Genomic DNA, 15,449 nt, shown 5'->3' on the forward strand with positions numbered 1-15,449 from the left:
TAGAAAGCTACATCTCTTCAGCGGCGGTCGTAAGAATATCGTTAACTCCTATAGATACTGCCACCTCAAAAGCTACTACTGTTCAGAGATCATCCGGACTTACTCTCCACGGAAGAAAATTCGTATCTGCTTCTGGTGGTGCAGAGGTTTCTGAATTTCTTTTCGGCGAAAGTACAGAGTTAATAAACTGTCTGGCCACAGTCAACTGCTGTATATTACGCTAAAGCAATGGACAACAGCGCACATACAAATAAGACAGAAGGGGCATGTTGACTATTAATGGCATTACCACAACAGCTTCCACATAGTGGTTGCCTGTTCTATCCAGTTCTGTCCCAAATAATCTCACAATCAAAGACGCCAGGGTGCTAATTCTTAAGACAGACTCCAGAGAATTGCACAATCTACCATTTGAGGAAGGTTTCACAGTTCGATCATCCTCTACATCTACGTCTACATGGATACTCTGCAAATCACATTTAAGTGCCTGGCAGAGAGTTCATCGAACCACCTTCACAATTCTCTATTATTCGAAACTCATATAGCGCGCGGAAAGAACTAATACTTAAATCTTTCCGTACGAACTCTGATTTCCCTTAATTTATGGTGGTGATCGTTTCTCCCTATGTACGTTGGTGTAAATAAAATATTTTCGCATTCGGAGGAGAAAGTTGGTGATTGGAATTTCGTGAGAGGATTCCGTCGCAACGAGAAACGCCTTGCTTTTACTCATGCACAGCCGAAATTCTGTCTGATTTCAAATGGTTCAAATGGCTCGGAGCACTATGGGACTTAACATCTTAGGTCATCAGTCCCCTAGAACTTAGAACTAATTAAACCTAACTAACCTAAGGACATCACACACATCCATGCCCGAGGCAGGATTCGAAGCTGCGACCGTAGCAGTCCCGCGGTTCCGGACTGCAGCGCCTAGAACCGCACGGCCACCACGGCCGGCTCCTGTATCATTTCAGTGACACTCTCTCCCATATTTCGCGATAGTGAAAAACGTGCTGATTTATTTGAACTTTTTCGATTTACTCCGTCAATCCTATCCGATAAGGATCCCACACCGCGCAGCAGTATTCTAAAGGAGGACGGGCAAGCTTAGTGTAGGCAGTCTCCTTTAGTAGGTCTGTTACATTTTCTAAGTGTCCTGTCAGTAAAACGAACTCTTTGGTTAGCCTTCCCCACAACATTTTCTATGTGTTCCTATCAATTTAAGTTGTTCGTAATTGAAATTCCTAGGTATTTAGTTGAAGTTACGGCCTTTAGATTTGACTGATTTATCGTGTAACTGAAGTTTAACGGATTCCTTTTAAAACTTATGTGGACGATCTCACACTTCTCATTATTTAAAGTCAACTGACAATTTCCGCACCATTCAGATAACTTTTCTAAATCGTTTTGCAGTTTGTTTTGATCTGATGACTTTATTAGTCGATCAACGACAGCGTCATCTGCAAAAAAACTAAGACGGCTGCTCAGATTGTCTCCAAAATCGTTTATATAGATAAGGAAGAGCAAAGGGCTTATAGCACTACCTTGGGAAACGCCAGAAATCACTTCTGTTTTACTCGATGACTTTCCGTCAGTTACTACGAACTGTGACCTCTCTGACAGGAAATCACAAATCTAGTCACATAACTGAGATGCTATTCCACAAGTACGCAATTTCACTACAAGCCGCTTGTGTGGTACCGTGTCAAGAGCCCTCCGCAAATCCAGAAACGAGGAATCGATCTGAAATCCCTTGTCAATAGCACTTCATGTGAATAGAGTTAGTTGTGTTTCACGAGAACGATGTTTTCTAAATCCATGTTGACTGTGTGTTAATAGACAGTTTTGTTCGAGGTAATTCACAATGTTCGAACACAATATAGGTTCCAAAATCCTGCTGCATATGGACGTTAATGATTCGGGCCTTTAGTTTAGTGAATTACTCCTACCGCCTTTCTTGAATATTGGCGTGAACTGTGCAACTTTCCAGTCTTTTGGTACGGATCTTTTGTCGATCGAACGGTTGTATATGATTGTTAAGTATGGAGCTAATGTAACAGCATACTCTGAAAGGAACCTAATTGGTGTACAATCTGGACGAGAAGACTTGCTCTTATTAAGTGATTTAAGTTTCTTCACTACTCCGGTGATATTTTCTTCTACGTTACTCATGTTAGCAGCTGTTCTTGATTCAAATTCTGGAATATTTACTTCGTCTTCTTTTAAGAAGGCATTTCGGAAGGCTGTGTTTAATAATTCTGCTTTGGTAGCATTGTTGTCGATAGTATCTCCATTGCTATCGTGCAGAGAAGGCGTTGATTGTTTTTTGCCGCTAACATACTTGACATACGACCAGAATCTCTTTGGATTTTCTGCCAGGTTTCGAGACAAAGTTTCGTTGTCTTCGCAAAAGCTCAAGCTCAAATCTCATCCAACTGGCACAAGGGTGACATCGCCACATCTTGAAGAAGTAGGTAGTAGAGAAAGTGCTACCTGTGGCTGTGGTGTCACGGAACAGATGGTGAGACATGTTGTGGAGAACTGTCCACTCTATGTTTTTAAAGCTGGTCTGGCGTGCTTGTCTTTTCATAGTTCTGGCTGAATATTTGTATGGGAGTTCTTGTATTTCAACAGTTCATCAGAATATGTCAGCAGACTCACACACCAGTCATAATTTACGCCAGAATAACTGTCTGACGCCTTGACTCATCTCTAATGAGCTGGTGATCTCTATCAATGGGAAACGTATAAGCTGGATAAGGGGCAAGCTGAGTTTAGTTTTCACTTTTCTACTCTACAAAATGCAGTCAAGTCTCCGAATATCGTTTGTTACATCAGCTGACTCCATTTTATTTTGGTAGGTTTTACGACATGGAATGGAACGTGACAACGCTACAAACTGATCATCTGAGGCGCCCTATCCTGTCGCAGTCACTGTACGCTGTTCGCCGCATCACAAGAGCCATTCTCGCCAGGGGACAATGTGAGCAGTATCACCGACCTGATTTTTTGCGGAGGGACTTGAACAAAACTGGTGAGTATCTTATTTGGAAGTATGATATTATTAAATAAAGTATAATGTGCTCATTAAGTTATATTATAATGAAAATCTCGTCTAAGTTAATGAATACATGCTAATGGGGTTCTGAGAGGGGTCAAAACTGTGTCCTAATTAAAGTGCATAGAAATAAAAGCCTTAGAACTAAATAATAACCACATTGTGGAAAAGAAACAATATCTACTGACAAACAATTGCATCTAAAGAGGGAATATCAACAACTCGTTCTCATATTTTAAGGAAAGGAAAGGCACACATGCAAAATATGAGCCAAAGCTATCAATCCTGCGCGGAGATTTGCGCCAGAATTCTGACAAGCGCAGTCACACAGCTGTTCAACGCTCGTGTACCTGTTGTTTCTCAGTAGCTCCTGCCTGACACCACCAGGAGTAGTAAACAATGACGATCCAATTGCAACGTTTAAAAGCCAAAGCTCGTTAAAGTTGTGACTGGTAAGCATCGTCACGTGTCGCTATTCGACAAGTGTTTCTTTGTGCTATTATTTGTACAGTCCGATTTAGTTGGAGAAATCATAGAGAAGGCCTGGTAAATGTAGAGAAGAGTAGTTGAGTGACGTTGAATTCTTCTTTAAGAGTGGATGACGATGACGATGATGATGTTACTCTTTTGACAACAAACACATTCACCAAACAACTTCATTGGTACAATGGGAAGGAGGTGTAAAATCAGTAAGTCACTTATTAAGAAGCTTGCTTTGAAGGTGTGTATTGTCAGATACCACTTTGCCCCTGTCAGTTACACACTGAAAAGCTAAAGAAAGCGCCGGCCGTAGTGGCCGTGCGGTTCTAGGCACTACAGTCTGGAGCCGAGTGGCCGCTCCGGTCTCAGGTTCGAGTCCTGCCTAGGGCATGGATGTGTGTGATGCCCTTAGTTAAGTTAGGTTTAATTAGTTCTAAGTTCTAGGCGACTGATGACCTCAGAAGTTAAATCGCATAGTGCTGAGAGCCAGCTAAAGAAACTGGTACACCTGCCTAACAACGTGTTGGACCCCTAAGAGCACGCGGAAGTGCCGCAACACGGCATGGCATTGACTCGACAAATGTCTGAAATAGTGCTGGAGGGAACTGACATCATGAATCCTGCAGGGCTGTCCATTAATCCATAAGAGTACGAGAAGGTGGAGTCCCCTTCTGAACTGCAAGTTGCAAGGCATCCCAGATATGCCTAATAATGTTCACGTCTGGCGTGTTTGTTGGTCAGCGGAAGTGTTTAAACTCACAAGAGTATTTCTGGAGCCACTCTATAGCAATTATGAATGTGTGGGGTGTCGCATTTTCCTGCTGCAATTGCCCTAGTCTGTCGGAATCCACAATGGATATTAATGGATGCAGGTTATCAGACAGAATGCTTAAGTACATGTCACATGTCAGAGTCGTATCTAGACGTATCAGGGGACCAAATCACTCCTACTGCACGCACCCCACATCATTACAGAGCCTCCACCAGCTTGAACAGTCCTCTGTTGACATGCGGGGTCCCTGGATTTAAGAGGTCGTCTGCATACCCGTACACATTCATCTGCTCGGTACAATTTGAAATGAGACTCGTCCGACGATGCGACAATTTTCCAATCATCAACAGTCCAGTGTCGGTGTTGAAGGGCCCAGTCGAGGTGTAAAGGTTGGTGTAGTGCCTCATCAAGGGTCCACGAGTGGGCCTTTGGCTCCGAAAACCCATATCGATGATGTTCCATTGAATGATTCGCACATTGTCACCTACTGATGGCCCAGTATTGAAATCTGCTGCTACACTACCGGCCATTAAAATTGCTACACCAAGAAGAAATGCAGACGATAAACGGGTATTCATTGGACAAATATATTATACTAGAAATGACATGTGATTACATTTTCACGCAATTTGGGTGGATAAATCCTGAGAAATCAGAACCCAGAACAACCACCTCTGGCCATAATAACGGCCTTGATACGCCAGGGCATTGAGTCAAACAGAGCTTGGATGGCATCTACAGGTACAGCTGCCCATGCAGGTTCAACACGATACCACAGTTCATCAAGAGTAGTGAATGGTGTATGGTGGCGAGCCAGTTGCTCGGCCACCATTCACCAGACGTTTTCAGTTGGTGAGAGATCTGGAGAATGTGCTGGCCAAGGCAGCAGTCGAACATTTCCTGTATCCAGAAAGGTCCGGACAGGACCTGCAACATGCGGTCGTGCATTATCCTGCTGAAATGTAGGGGTTCGCAGGGATCGAATAAAGGGTAGAGCCACGGGTCGTAACACGTCTGAAATGTAAGATCCACTGTTCAAAGTGCCGTAAATGCGAACAAGAGGTGACCGAGACATGTAACCAATGGCACCCCATACCATCACGCCGGGTGATACGCCAGTATGGCGATGACGAATACACGCTTCCAATGTGTATTCACCGCGATGTCGCCAAACACAGATGCCACCATCATGATGCTGTAAACAGAATCTGGATTCATACGAAAAAATGACGTTTTGCCATTCGTGCACGAAGGTTCGTCGTTGAGTACACCATCTAGGGCGCTCCTTTCTGTGATGAAGCGTAAGGGGTAACTGCAGCCATGGTCTCCGAGCTGATAGTCTCTCGACTGCTAGTGATACGAGGTCGTTGGGATCCAGCACGGCGTTCCATATTACCCTCCTGAACCCACCGATTCCATATTCTGCTAAAAGTCATTGGATCTCGACCAACGCGAGCTGAAATGTCGAGATACGATAAACCGCAGTCGCGATAGGCTACAATCCGTTTTTTACCAAAGTAGGAAACGTGATGGTACGCATTTCTCCTCCTTACACGAGGCATCCCAACAACGTTTCACCAGGCAACGCCGGTCAACTGCTGTTTGTGTATGAGAAATCGGTTGGAAACTTTCCTCATGTCAGCACTTTGAAGGTGTCGCCACCGGCATCAACCTTGTGTGAATGATCTGAAAAGCTAATGATTTGCATATCACAGCATCTTGATCCTCTCGGTTAAATTTCGTGTCTGTAGCACGTAATCTTCGTGGGATAGCAATTTTAATGGCCAGTAGTGTATTTGCAGAAGGGTTGAACTTCTGTCACGTTGAATGATTCTCTTGAGTCTTCGTTCGTCCCGTTCTTGCAGCACCCTTTTCCGGTCTCAGCGATGTTGGAGGTTTGATGTTTTACCGGATTCCTGGTATTCACAGTAGACTCATGAAATGGTTACATAGGCGTTGCCGACCGCAGCGCCGTGTTCTGTCTGTTTACATGTCTCTGTATTTAAATGTGCTTGCTTATACAAATTTCTTTGGAGCTACAGTATATATCGTCATGTCAGTACTAGAGTATGAGGCAGACAGGACCGATTCCACCCACCTCCTTCCTCGCTTTCAACATCCTGTGCGTATGAGGGTTCTGGTTATCACTCGGCTGTACAGTACTGCGCGCTCGGGCGTTACGAAGCTCCTTGATGCCCACTGTATGACATAATAAGGCAAAGCTGCGTACTACTAAGTAAATTATTATGTGTAACGCTGCATATAATATGTAATCGTATTTCCTAATAATATTACAAATGTGAATTTTTGTTTGTTACGCTTTCACGCAGAAACTACTGGATGGATTTGGATGAAATTTTACCCGCACATAGAGTTCGACCTGCGTTATGATATAGGATATTTTTGTACCGATAAAAGGATTCAGTGGGATAATTTTCAGTGTTGGTCCACACTAGGACTATGAAGTCGCTGGCAGAAGCTAGTAAAATATAAATAACGAAGAAATATTTCTCGTCCATGGAAACATGCACCCTTTGCACGAAGCACGATGGGAACAGTCGAGTCAAGACTTGCACGTCCGTTATGGCAAGGAGGTGCGGAAAGGCGGGCTGTTGTCAATGCCGGCAACTCTGTCTCGCTAAACTAATGCGCTGTTAGCTCAGGACCCGTACCCATCACCCCGATTTCGTTTAGAGCAACGATTTCCGATTGGCACTTGTCCGTAAGCGTCGGAGGCAGGGGTCATGTTTTCATGGCTGTAGTTAATAATATAGTTAGACAATACAACGAAGTAGACAATTTGATTTTAACAACTTACTCTAAAAAAAATGGCTCTGAGCACTATGGGACTTAATATCTGAGTTCATCAGTTCCCTAGAACTTAGCACTACTTAAATCTAACTAACCTAAGCACATCACACACATCCATGCAGGATTCGAACCTGAGACCGTAGCAGTCACGTGGTTCCGGACTGAAGTGCCTAGAACCACACGCCCACCGAGGTCGGATATTCTAAAATCATTTCCGCTTTTAGGTTTTGCAAAATAATCAATAAGTACCGTTAAATCTAGACCTGACGAGGCCTTGTTTTCGATTGTCGAGTGCCAAATGTCGGAGCTGAGGTTGACCCACACTGTTTTTAATTTTCTGAATGATCCTCTGGATGTTGCAGAAGTGACAAGTGTTGTATAAAATACTAAAATTGCTGTAAATTCTTCCGTAATGTCGCATTCTAGTATAGCGTATTTAGTTAATTTCCTTACGTAATTAGTGAACGGTCGATGTCGGAGTCAGTTTAGGTAGAACAAGGTAACAAGTATCAATAAATTTAAGCGAAAAATGACGGATGTTATATCAGCATATGTCCTTTGGAATTGATCACTGTGTGGTAATAAAGTTACTTCGCCTATACTGAGCAAAAATGATGGTGTTAAAAAATTAAATATTTGATAGACTGCACTCATGAGGGTAAAACGTATATTTAACTGAGCTGTTATTGTGTCTAGAATATTTTTGAAAATAGTATATTTAAATACTTCCTCACTGTTTCGAAACGGGTGGTCTGAACATAATTCATAAAAATATATTTTAACTTTTTTTGCCGTTTTTAGTGAAAATTGGGATCTACGTCATACTTTTTTGCACTTTCATTGACTTCGCACTCAAATGATTCGAAGCCATTTCTATAAAATATCAATTTTGTTTTAACATCTGCTAAAACTGTACGTTCCTCGTCTAAATCGATTTCGCGTTTTTGTAAAATTTTGAATGCGAAACTGATGTCATTTAATATTTGCTGCATGAATTCATAAAGGAGTGCGAACTCGAAATTTAGTATTTCTGTTTTAATACTTTTTGCTGCGCTACGCTTATCTTTACTGGAACTCTTCAGTACTATTTCTGATCAAGACTTGCTTATGTACATAAAAAAACAGAAGTTTTAGTGCAGATGTCGTTTTAACTCTTCTAGACCATCTAAACAGATTTAATTTTTTAGAGTGGCTTCTAATTCCACAGTGCATTTCGACAGTAGCTCCAAGTGCTTAATGCTGTTCCCGAAAAAATTATGTAAGTCTTGAACTGTTACGAAAAAGTCTCTCCTTCCTCAGAACTGCTAACGGCATCATTTACGACTAAATTCAAATTATGACTGGCGCAATGTACATACTCCTCATTTGGCTGAATATTCTCAATCTGTTTTTGTACACCGTGATAAACACCAGTCTTGACATTGGACCAATCATAATAGTGACCCACACACTTCTTTTAATTAACATTTTTGTCAATTAAAAATAACTTAATCACCTGCCTGACTAAATCTGTTGCGCAATTTTTGATGACAGCATAAAAGCCTAGAAATTAATCTTTTACTTTCCTATCGATTGGCTGTCCATTTTCCTATCTTATTATTACTGCGTATCTCTGAACAATGTTTAGCTGATCTACCTTCGACGTATCCTGTGTAGTGCCCATTACGATGGCGAAAAATGGTAATGCTCTAATTTTTTCTAGCAGCTTATTTTCAAGTTTGTTCCCTAAACATCCAATCATTTCATTTTGAGCTGTTGGTCCCATATACCTTGTAGATTATAAGAAGAAGCTGTGATTTTAAAAATGTTTTCCACTGTAATTAATTGAAAAAATAAACAAAGCATGAAATGCTAAAAAAATTCTTGGAAGTGAAAACGATTAACTTTGGGCCTACCCTAAACTTGCCGCAAGATGTGATAACCGCGGCGAGTGGCCGCGTGGTTCGAGGCGCCATATCACGGACTGCGCGACCCATCCCGCTGTAGGTTCTAGCCCTCCCTCGGGCATGGGCTTGTGTGTTGTTCTTAGTGTAAATTAGTTTAAGATAGCTTAACTGGTGTGTAGGTCTAGGCAACGATGGTCTCAGCAGTTTGGTCCATTAGGAATTCACACTCACTTGAACACTTTTGAAGACGTGTTATTACCGAGCGACAAGCTCTACAACGCACAGAAAACTGCTGTGGTATCCTTCCTCCTGACCTCTCTCGATGTCCTCTGAAAGCCAATGAACAGTTTGATAGAGTTAGTATGATATCGAATAAGCTTGTAAGAACCATTTTTCAAAATGATGCGCCGACCGCGGTGGTTGAGCGGTTCTAGGCGCTCAGTCCGGAGCCGCGCGACCACTACGGTCGCAGGTTCGAATCCTGCCTCGGGCATCGATGTGTGTGATGTCCTTAGGTTAGATAGGTTTAAGTAGTTCTAAGTTCTAGGGGACTAATGACCACACATGTTAAGTCCCATAGTGCTCAGAGCCATTTGAACCAAGTTTTCGCCTTTGCACGCGGTGTTTACCTTAAGCTGCCGTCTGCTAGGCCGCCCTCTTCCGCTGAAATTCCTGTAAAACTAATCAAACCTTTGCTGAACTGTCCAGCAGAAACTTTGCCTATGTTTCTCGTTATGCTAGAAAGCATGTACTTAGCCCTAGTCTTTGTAGGTGGCGATATACACGCGCATGGTTGGAGCAGTGTGCATATAATAGTGCCCTCTCAGTTTTCGCAAGAACTGTTAACTAACTGGTTAGTTAGTTTCTTCACAATTGGAGCCTAACGTTGCTACAGTAGTATTTCTAGCCGGATTTCAGCCGTTGTGAACACAGTGTTCACACAAATCTCTTCTCTGCGTAATACAGAGCGTTAAGTGCTCTGTTCTGCACTTTACGCCAGTTCAGAGAAGAGTTCACAATAATGTCTCTCTTGTCTTACTCATGGCCGAACTGCCTCCCCCACCTGGGTTCATTCGTTCTTCACGTCACGGCCGTTTTCGACCAACAGGAGCGTTCCTCTTATTTTGTGGAAACGCTCTCTACCAATTGCAAAGTCCCTTCTAGTAAACTGCGTCGAAACTTCAGTATTTTTCTCCTTTCTAGTGCGTGTCCGCCAATCGGACGTTTTGTGGCCATTATAGCCGTCTGAAGTACATTGACCTTCACATGTGTCGCACTCGCTGGACACGTGATCGAAATACTAGTTTTTTTTCGTATCCCTTTGGAATTCCGATATGCAGCCTTCTAAAGCTTTTTCTCTGTCCCTCCTGCAGATGTGCCGCTGCATCCGTTTCTCTCACCTGAGTCACCTGGTCAGGTCGTTGACTTTCTGCCTGCCACCCCTTTAAGTGGTTTGTGTGGTAACACCTGTGGCACGCCTTCGCTTCTGCCCTTGTCCCTCTGGCTTTCAAACTCAAACGACTTGTGCTGTTTGTTCCACCTTCCGATCAAAGACATGCATTATATATGAACAGTGTGTTAATTAGTATCGATTGACTGTCATCCCTTTTTGCATTACATACTGGTAGGCAAATTTGCTGATAACCGCCGAATTACATTAGGTGTCACATTCACCTTCTCGTTGTGATGTATAAGGCTCTCATGTAAGGTGAAAATCTGACCTTCATTTATTCTGCCACCTCACACCTTTGCTAAAACCAAACTAATCTTCATATAGCATTGCCCAATCTTCTTTATCTCTTAGCTTGAGTTCTCACATATACATGTCACCAACTTCAATGTGAGAATCCTTAATCCAACTGTGCGAATGTTCTCGCCTTACTACCATTACAACCATTAGAAATGCGTGGATGATATTTTGCCGAGATTCTGATTGTATATCTCGAGGACCATAGACTTCACAAACCATCTGGAATAAAAGTTTGGTTTCCGTATCCCTGCACAATTTTCGGAATTTCGAAAGATTGTTCCATATGCCTTCCACATGATTTGATCCCTAGGCTTCCTAACCTCTGTTTGACTCCATGATCTGGAGAGGCATGCATCAAGGATCGCTGCTTCCCATGATCTCTCACCGCTTCATCTGAGAACAAAATATTTTCGACCTGACTGCCACAGACAAAAGTGACACCCAGCACTGAATACCACAGAATGTCACTCAGTGTCCCAGCTGACTCTGGCTGTACATTGTGCTGCCTGTGGTAATGTGTCAATGGTAAATGGTACATGGCACCTACATATGTCAACCCAGATTCGGTCAATCTGTATGGTTAGTGATCTTCTCACCACCCTATTGTCTTGACCCCAACTCGTCACTACACGTTCTGCAACCATTTCCTGGCAGCTGAATGTCTGAGTAATCCGTCAGTATGAAGCTCTCATCTCCCTTATGCCAAAGATTCGACCTCTTACAAAGTCAGAAGGATGCCCATAAACTGCACGTGCACATCCTTTGGACATTTTCTTTTGTGATCTGCCCTTAAATAATTCCAGCGCCGTTCGAAACACACAATAGCCACCACGAACTCACAACATCTTTTCTGTACTAAAATAAGCTTGCGTAAGGGTGAAACTCGAAAAATATTGCACAGACGTCAAAAAAGAGGAGACAAATTTTTTAATAGACATCACAGTTGCAATTGACTGTTAAAATTATTTTTCGACTGCAGTTTCGATCTTCTGCCCAGTATCAAGTGGCATACTGCAAAAACTGGAAAATAAAGGACAGAGGGAATTTATAAAATGACACTATCATGCCATCCATATTGTAGTTATACTGTACTATAAAGATGCTAAAAATAGCATATCACTTACATTGTGCCTCAGTAGACATCAAAATTTACGAATCGTCTGATATGTATACATCTGCCGGCCGGAGTGTCCAAGCGGTTCTAGGCGCTAGAGTCTGGAACCGCGCGACCGCTACGGTCGCAGGTTCGAATCCTGCCTCAGGCATGGATGTGTGTGATGCCCTTAGGTTAGTTAGGTTTAAGTAGTTCTACGTTCTAGGGGACTTACGACCTCAGCAGTTGAGTCCCATAGTGCTCAGAGCCATTTGAACCATTTTTGTATACATCTCATTGTCGTATATGTATGGTGAGTTTTCTAACTTTGAGATTACATCAGCATTAAACGACGTGAGGATCGTAAAAATGGCATAAAGTACATTTACTGTTACTGATGTTAACATTATTAACGTGAATCTCATTAAATCACTTTTCATGTACACTGTTTGCGTGGCAATTGAGGCAGTCGGTGGGGAACATATTCACAAGTTGTTTTTCTTCGCTCTCATCAACAATTGTACGTCCCACAGTAGAAGTTTTTGCGCAAGTATCTTAATATCGTGTTTACATTCGTTATCAGAATTTGGCATTCTGTTTTATGACATAGTCATGTGATATAAGTTCATAAATAAGTAATTTATTTCTTATGATGTGGCGTAGTATTACATATCATACATGTCCTCAAACACTTACAATAGCCTGGATGCTCATAAAAACATGGCTGTAATAATATCAAATATCATTTTACATGTGTATAGATGGTAGCATATTAACATCACAAAGGCATAAATCGCATTCACAACATCCATCGCACATGAACTCATCCCAAAGAACAAATAACAAAAAATTAAAATAAACTAATTATAGTAAATTGAGATAAAGATATGTGATGGCATACTTCCCACAAATTACACAACATTATGTGTACTATCATCTAATTGTAACATGTACTATTAATATTTAAGGTAATGTGCATGTACATCTGTAGTCACACATTCCCATGCTCCTTATAATGTTTAGCTGGAAAAGGGCTCTGTCAGCTACAGAAGCAAAACATGTGCTACAATTTTTTCTTGAATTGCTTATGTTAAAATAACAGCATCCTAAATATAAAGGTGTGTGGGAGTGCTCATGATTGTTCCTCGTTTTCATATCAAACAATACAACTTATTGGAAACGCCATAAGGACTACTCATGTTATAAAACCAACATACTCACGATTCTGTACGAATATTTTCATCCTATGCTTGTCATTAAGTCAAACTAAAATAGGCAAACTACGTGTCCTCATGTATGTTACCTTCTATCATAAAACTCACTGCAGATTACTTAAAATCTCTTATTTGTTAAATCAGCCTGATTGTTGAGCAAGTCGTATGGGTGATTTTTGAAACAATTGTATATTTTCATTTCTTCAAATAGGGTGATACTTCTCCTCTTAGGCCGTGTAGAAAGGACGTACGAGGCTGAATCTACGTTAAGTTAAGGTACTCCTCTCACTCTGTATGATGTGCTCTTTAAATGTGTCACTGGAGTACGACCTTTCCAACGTCTGGTCAACGTATCCATGCGGTAACTCCTACGAATACTGTCCGTGTATATTGATCTAGTCTCGAAAAATTTAAATCTACTTACATAAGCTCTGTGAGCTGGTGAAGGCAGAAAGTGAAAGATGTGCTCCCTACAGAAATCTGACCTACTGGACTGTTCACTAGTGTGTCGTCTCCCCTCTTGTCCAGAATTACGAGCCCTGGAGGCGGTTTACCGAGAACGCCTCTCCAACTACTGGCGAGACTTCGCGCTGCTAGTTTCATTTGGTGTGGCGCACGTCTCACAGCTATTGGTTCCCCTCGCATTCGAACATGTGGTAAGTGATGTTGTTTCCTACTCTTATTAGATACGTTGTATGCACCAGGAGTGAGAAAATGACACACACCGCCTGGTCAGTTCTCGGAGTCTGTTTCCTAGTTTATCTGGTTCACACTGTAGCTCTCTTTGTTTCTCTAGCTCTGATGTCAACCCTCTGCAAGAGCTCTGAACCCACTTCTACCTCGGTGAGCCTTGTGGGGTTATGACACAGAGAACCTAAGCTCGGAATGGTTAAGTATAGGGAAGAAAATCGTACCTGTCTTTATTTTTTCCTGTTTTATCTCAACTTCCTTAACAGATTTCGTAAAATTTGCGTCAGATTCTACTTTATAAGTCTAAGCCTGTTAGTTATATCCTTAGTGGAGACTGACCTACATTCTATGTCTGACATTTTATGTCACCATCTGCATCTTTCCTTATTCGGGATGTGTACTCAGAAGGAGGAAGGGAGGGGGTCTGAGATTACATAGCCAGCAAACTGCAATATTTAATAAGGTAGCACATAAATAGTTCTACGCACTGACATGGATGCTGTCATGGACAATATCATAAGGAAAAATCGCCAAGGTTCAACATCAGGAGACATGAAAATCGTAACATGCAGACGAGGTGATGATATGGGAAGACCATGAGCGGAAAATGAAAGAACAATAGTTTATTAATCTACAATGGCTAGAACATGACTATATGTTATGTTTCTCATTCACACTGATAGAATTCATAAATCAAAGTCCATTTATTCCAAAAACAAAAAAAAAGAAAAAGGTAGCTGAGTGGTCAGCGCCACAGAATGTCAATCCCAAGGGCCCGGGTTCGATTCCCGGCTGGGTGGGGATTTTCTCCGCTCAGGCACTGGGTGTTGTGTAGTCCTAATCATCATCATTTCATCCCCATCGAAGCCCAAGTCGCCGAAGTGGCGTCAACTCGAAAGACTTGCACCCGGCGAACTGTCTACCCGATGGGAGGCCCTAGTCACACGACATTTATATTTTTAGTATCAATCTCTAATTACCGCTCGGTCAGCCATAATTTTATGTCACCTGCCGGTATCCAGAGTAATAACTGGCATTTATACGAAGGTGTATATACGGAGTGGTTCATCTGAAGTTTAGGATGAGATTATCTCCAAAACTATACATTGGGTAAAAATAGTGGGTGAGACAATAAAACTGAGGAAGAACTCCGATTTATTTAGAATGATCCGAGAAGGACGCATCAAATCGGTACAAAACGTGCACCAATTCTTTCATGAGGCCAAATTGAGCTACTTTTTTTACAAAATGTATCCTACGCGCCACAGTTTTTGATCGAGGGAGGCGGAATGGTATTAAAATCTCGTTAGGGAACTCTTCACAATTGCATTAATCACCTGACTGTGGCGCTATCGTGGCCCAACTGCAAACTACGGCCCAGTATAAAGGTCGGTGCAATGCGATCAGACGTTACTTCACTTTCAGACTGTGAACCGTAAACATCAACTGATGAAATTAAATTATTCTTTAGCGAAACATGACTCACTATCCTCCTACAGAGACTGTTGATATGATGTTAATTTTTGGTGACAGCAGTAACAATTACGCTGCAGCTGCGCAATTCTATGCGGATCGTTTCCCAAACAGGCGACATCCAAGCGAGAACATTATTCGAAATTGCACTCAGCGAGCTCGAAATGGATACATACACCGTCCACCTCGTCATCGCAAATAAGACGAAAATGACGCTCGTAT

At 42.1% G+C, this 15,449-nt stretch overlaps 1 protein-coding gene across 1 annotated transcript in view; it reads left to right on the top strand.

The window, feature by feature from the left end:
* LOC124777392 overlaps window positions 1–15,449 on the top strand; it is a 102,881-nt gene that overhangs the window by 38,737 nt on the left and 48,695 nt on the right. The window contains exons 2-3 of the mRNA XM_047252784.1: window positions 2,862–3,034; window positions 13,593–13,720. Coding sequence (XP_047108740.1) covers window positions 2,862–3,034; window positions 13,593–13,720 — 301 coding nt within the window. The remainder of the gene's footprint in view (window positions 1–2,861; window positions 3,035–13,592; window positions 13,721–15,449) is intronic.

The sequence above is a fragment of the Schistocerca piceifrons genome, chromosome 2 (assembly GCF_021461385.2).
Source record: "Schistocerca piceifrons isolate TAMUIC-IGC-003096 chromosome 2, iqSchPice1.1, whole genome shotgun sequence".
Lineage (NCBI taxonomy): Eukaryota > Metazoa > Arthropoda > Insecta > Orthoptera > Acrididae > Schistocerca > Schistocerca piceifrons.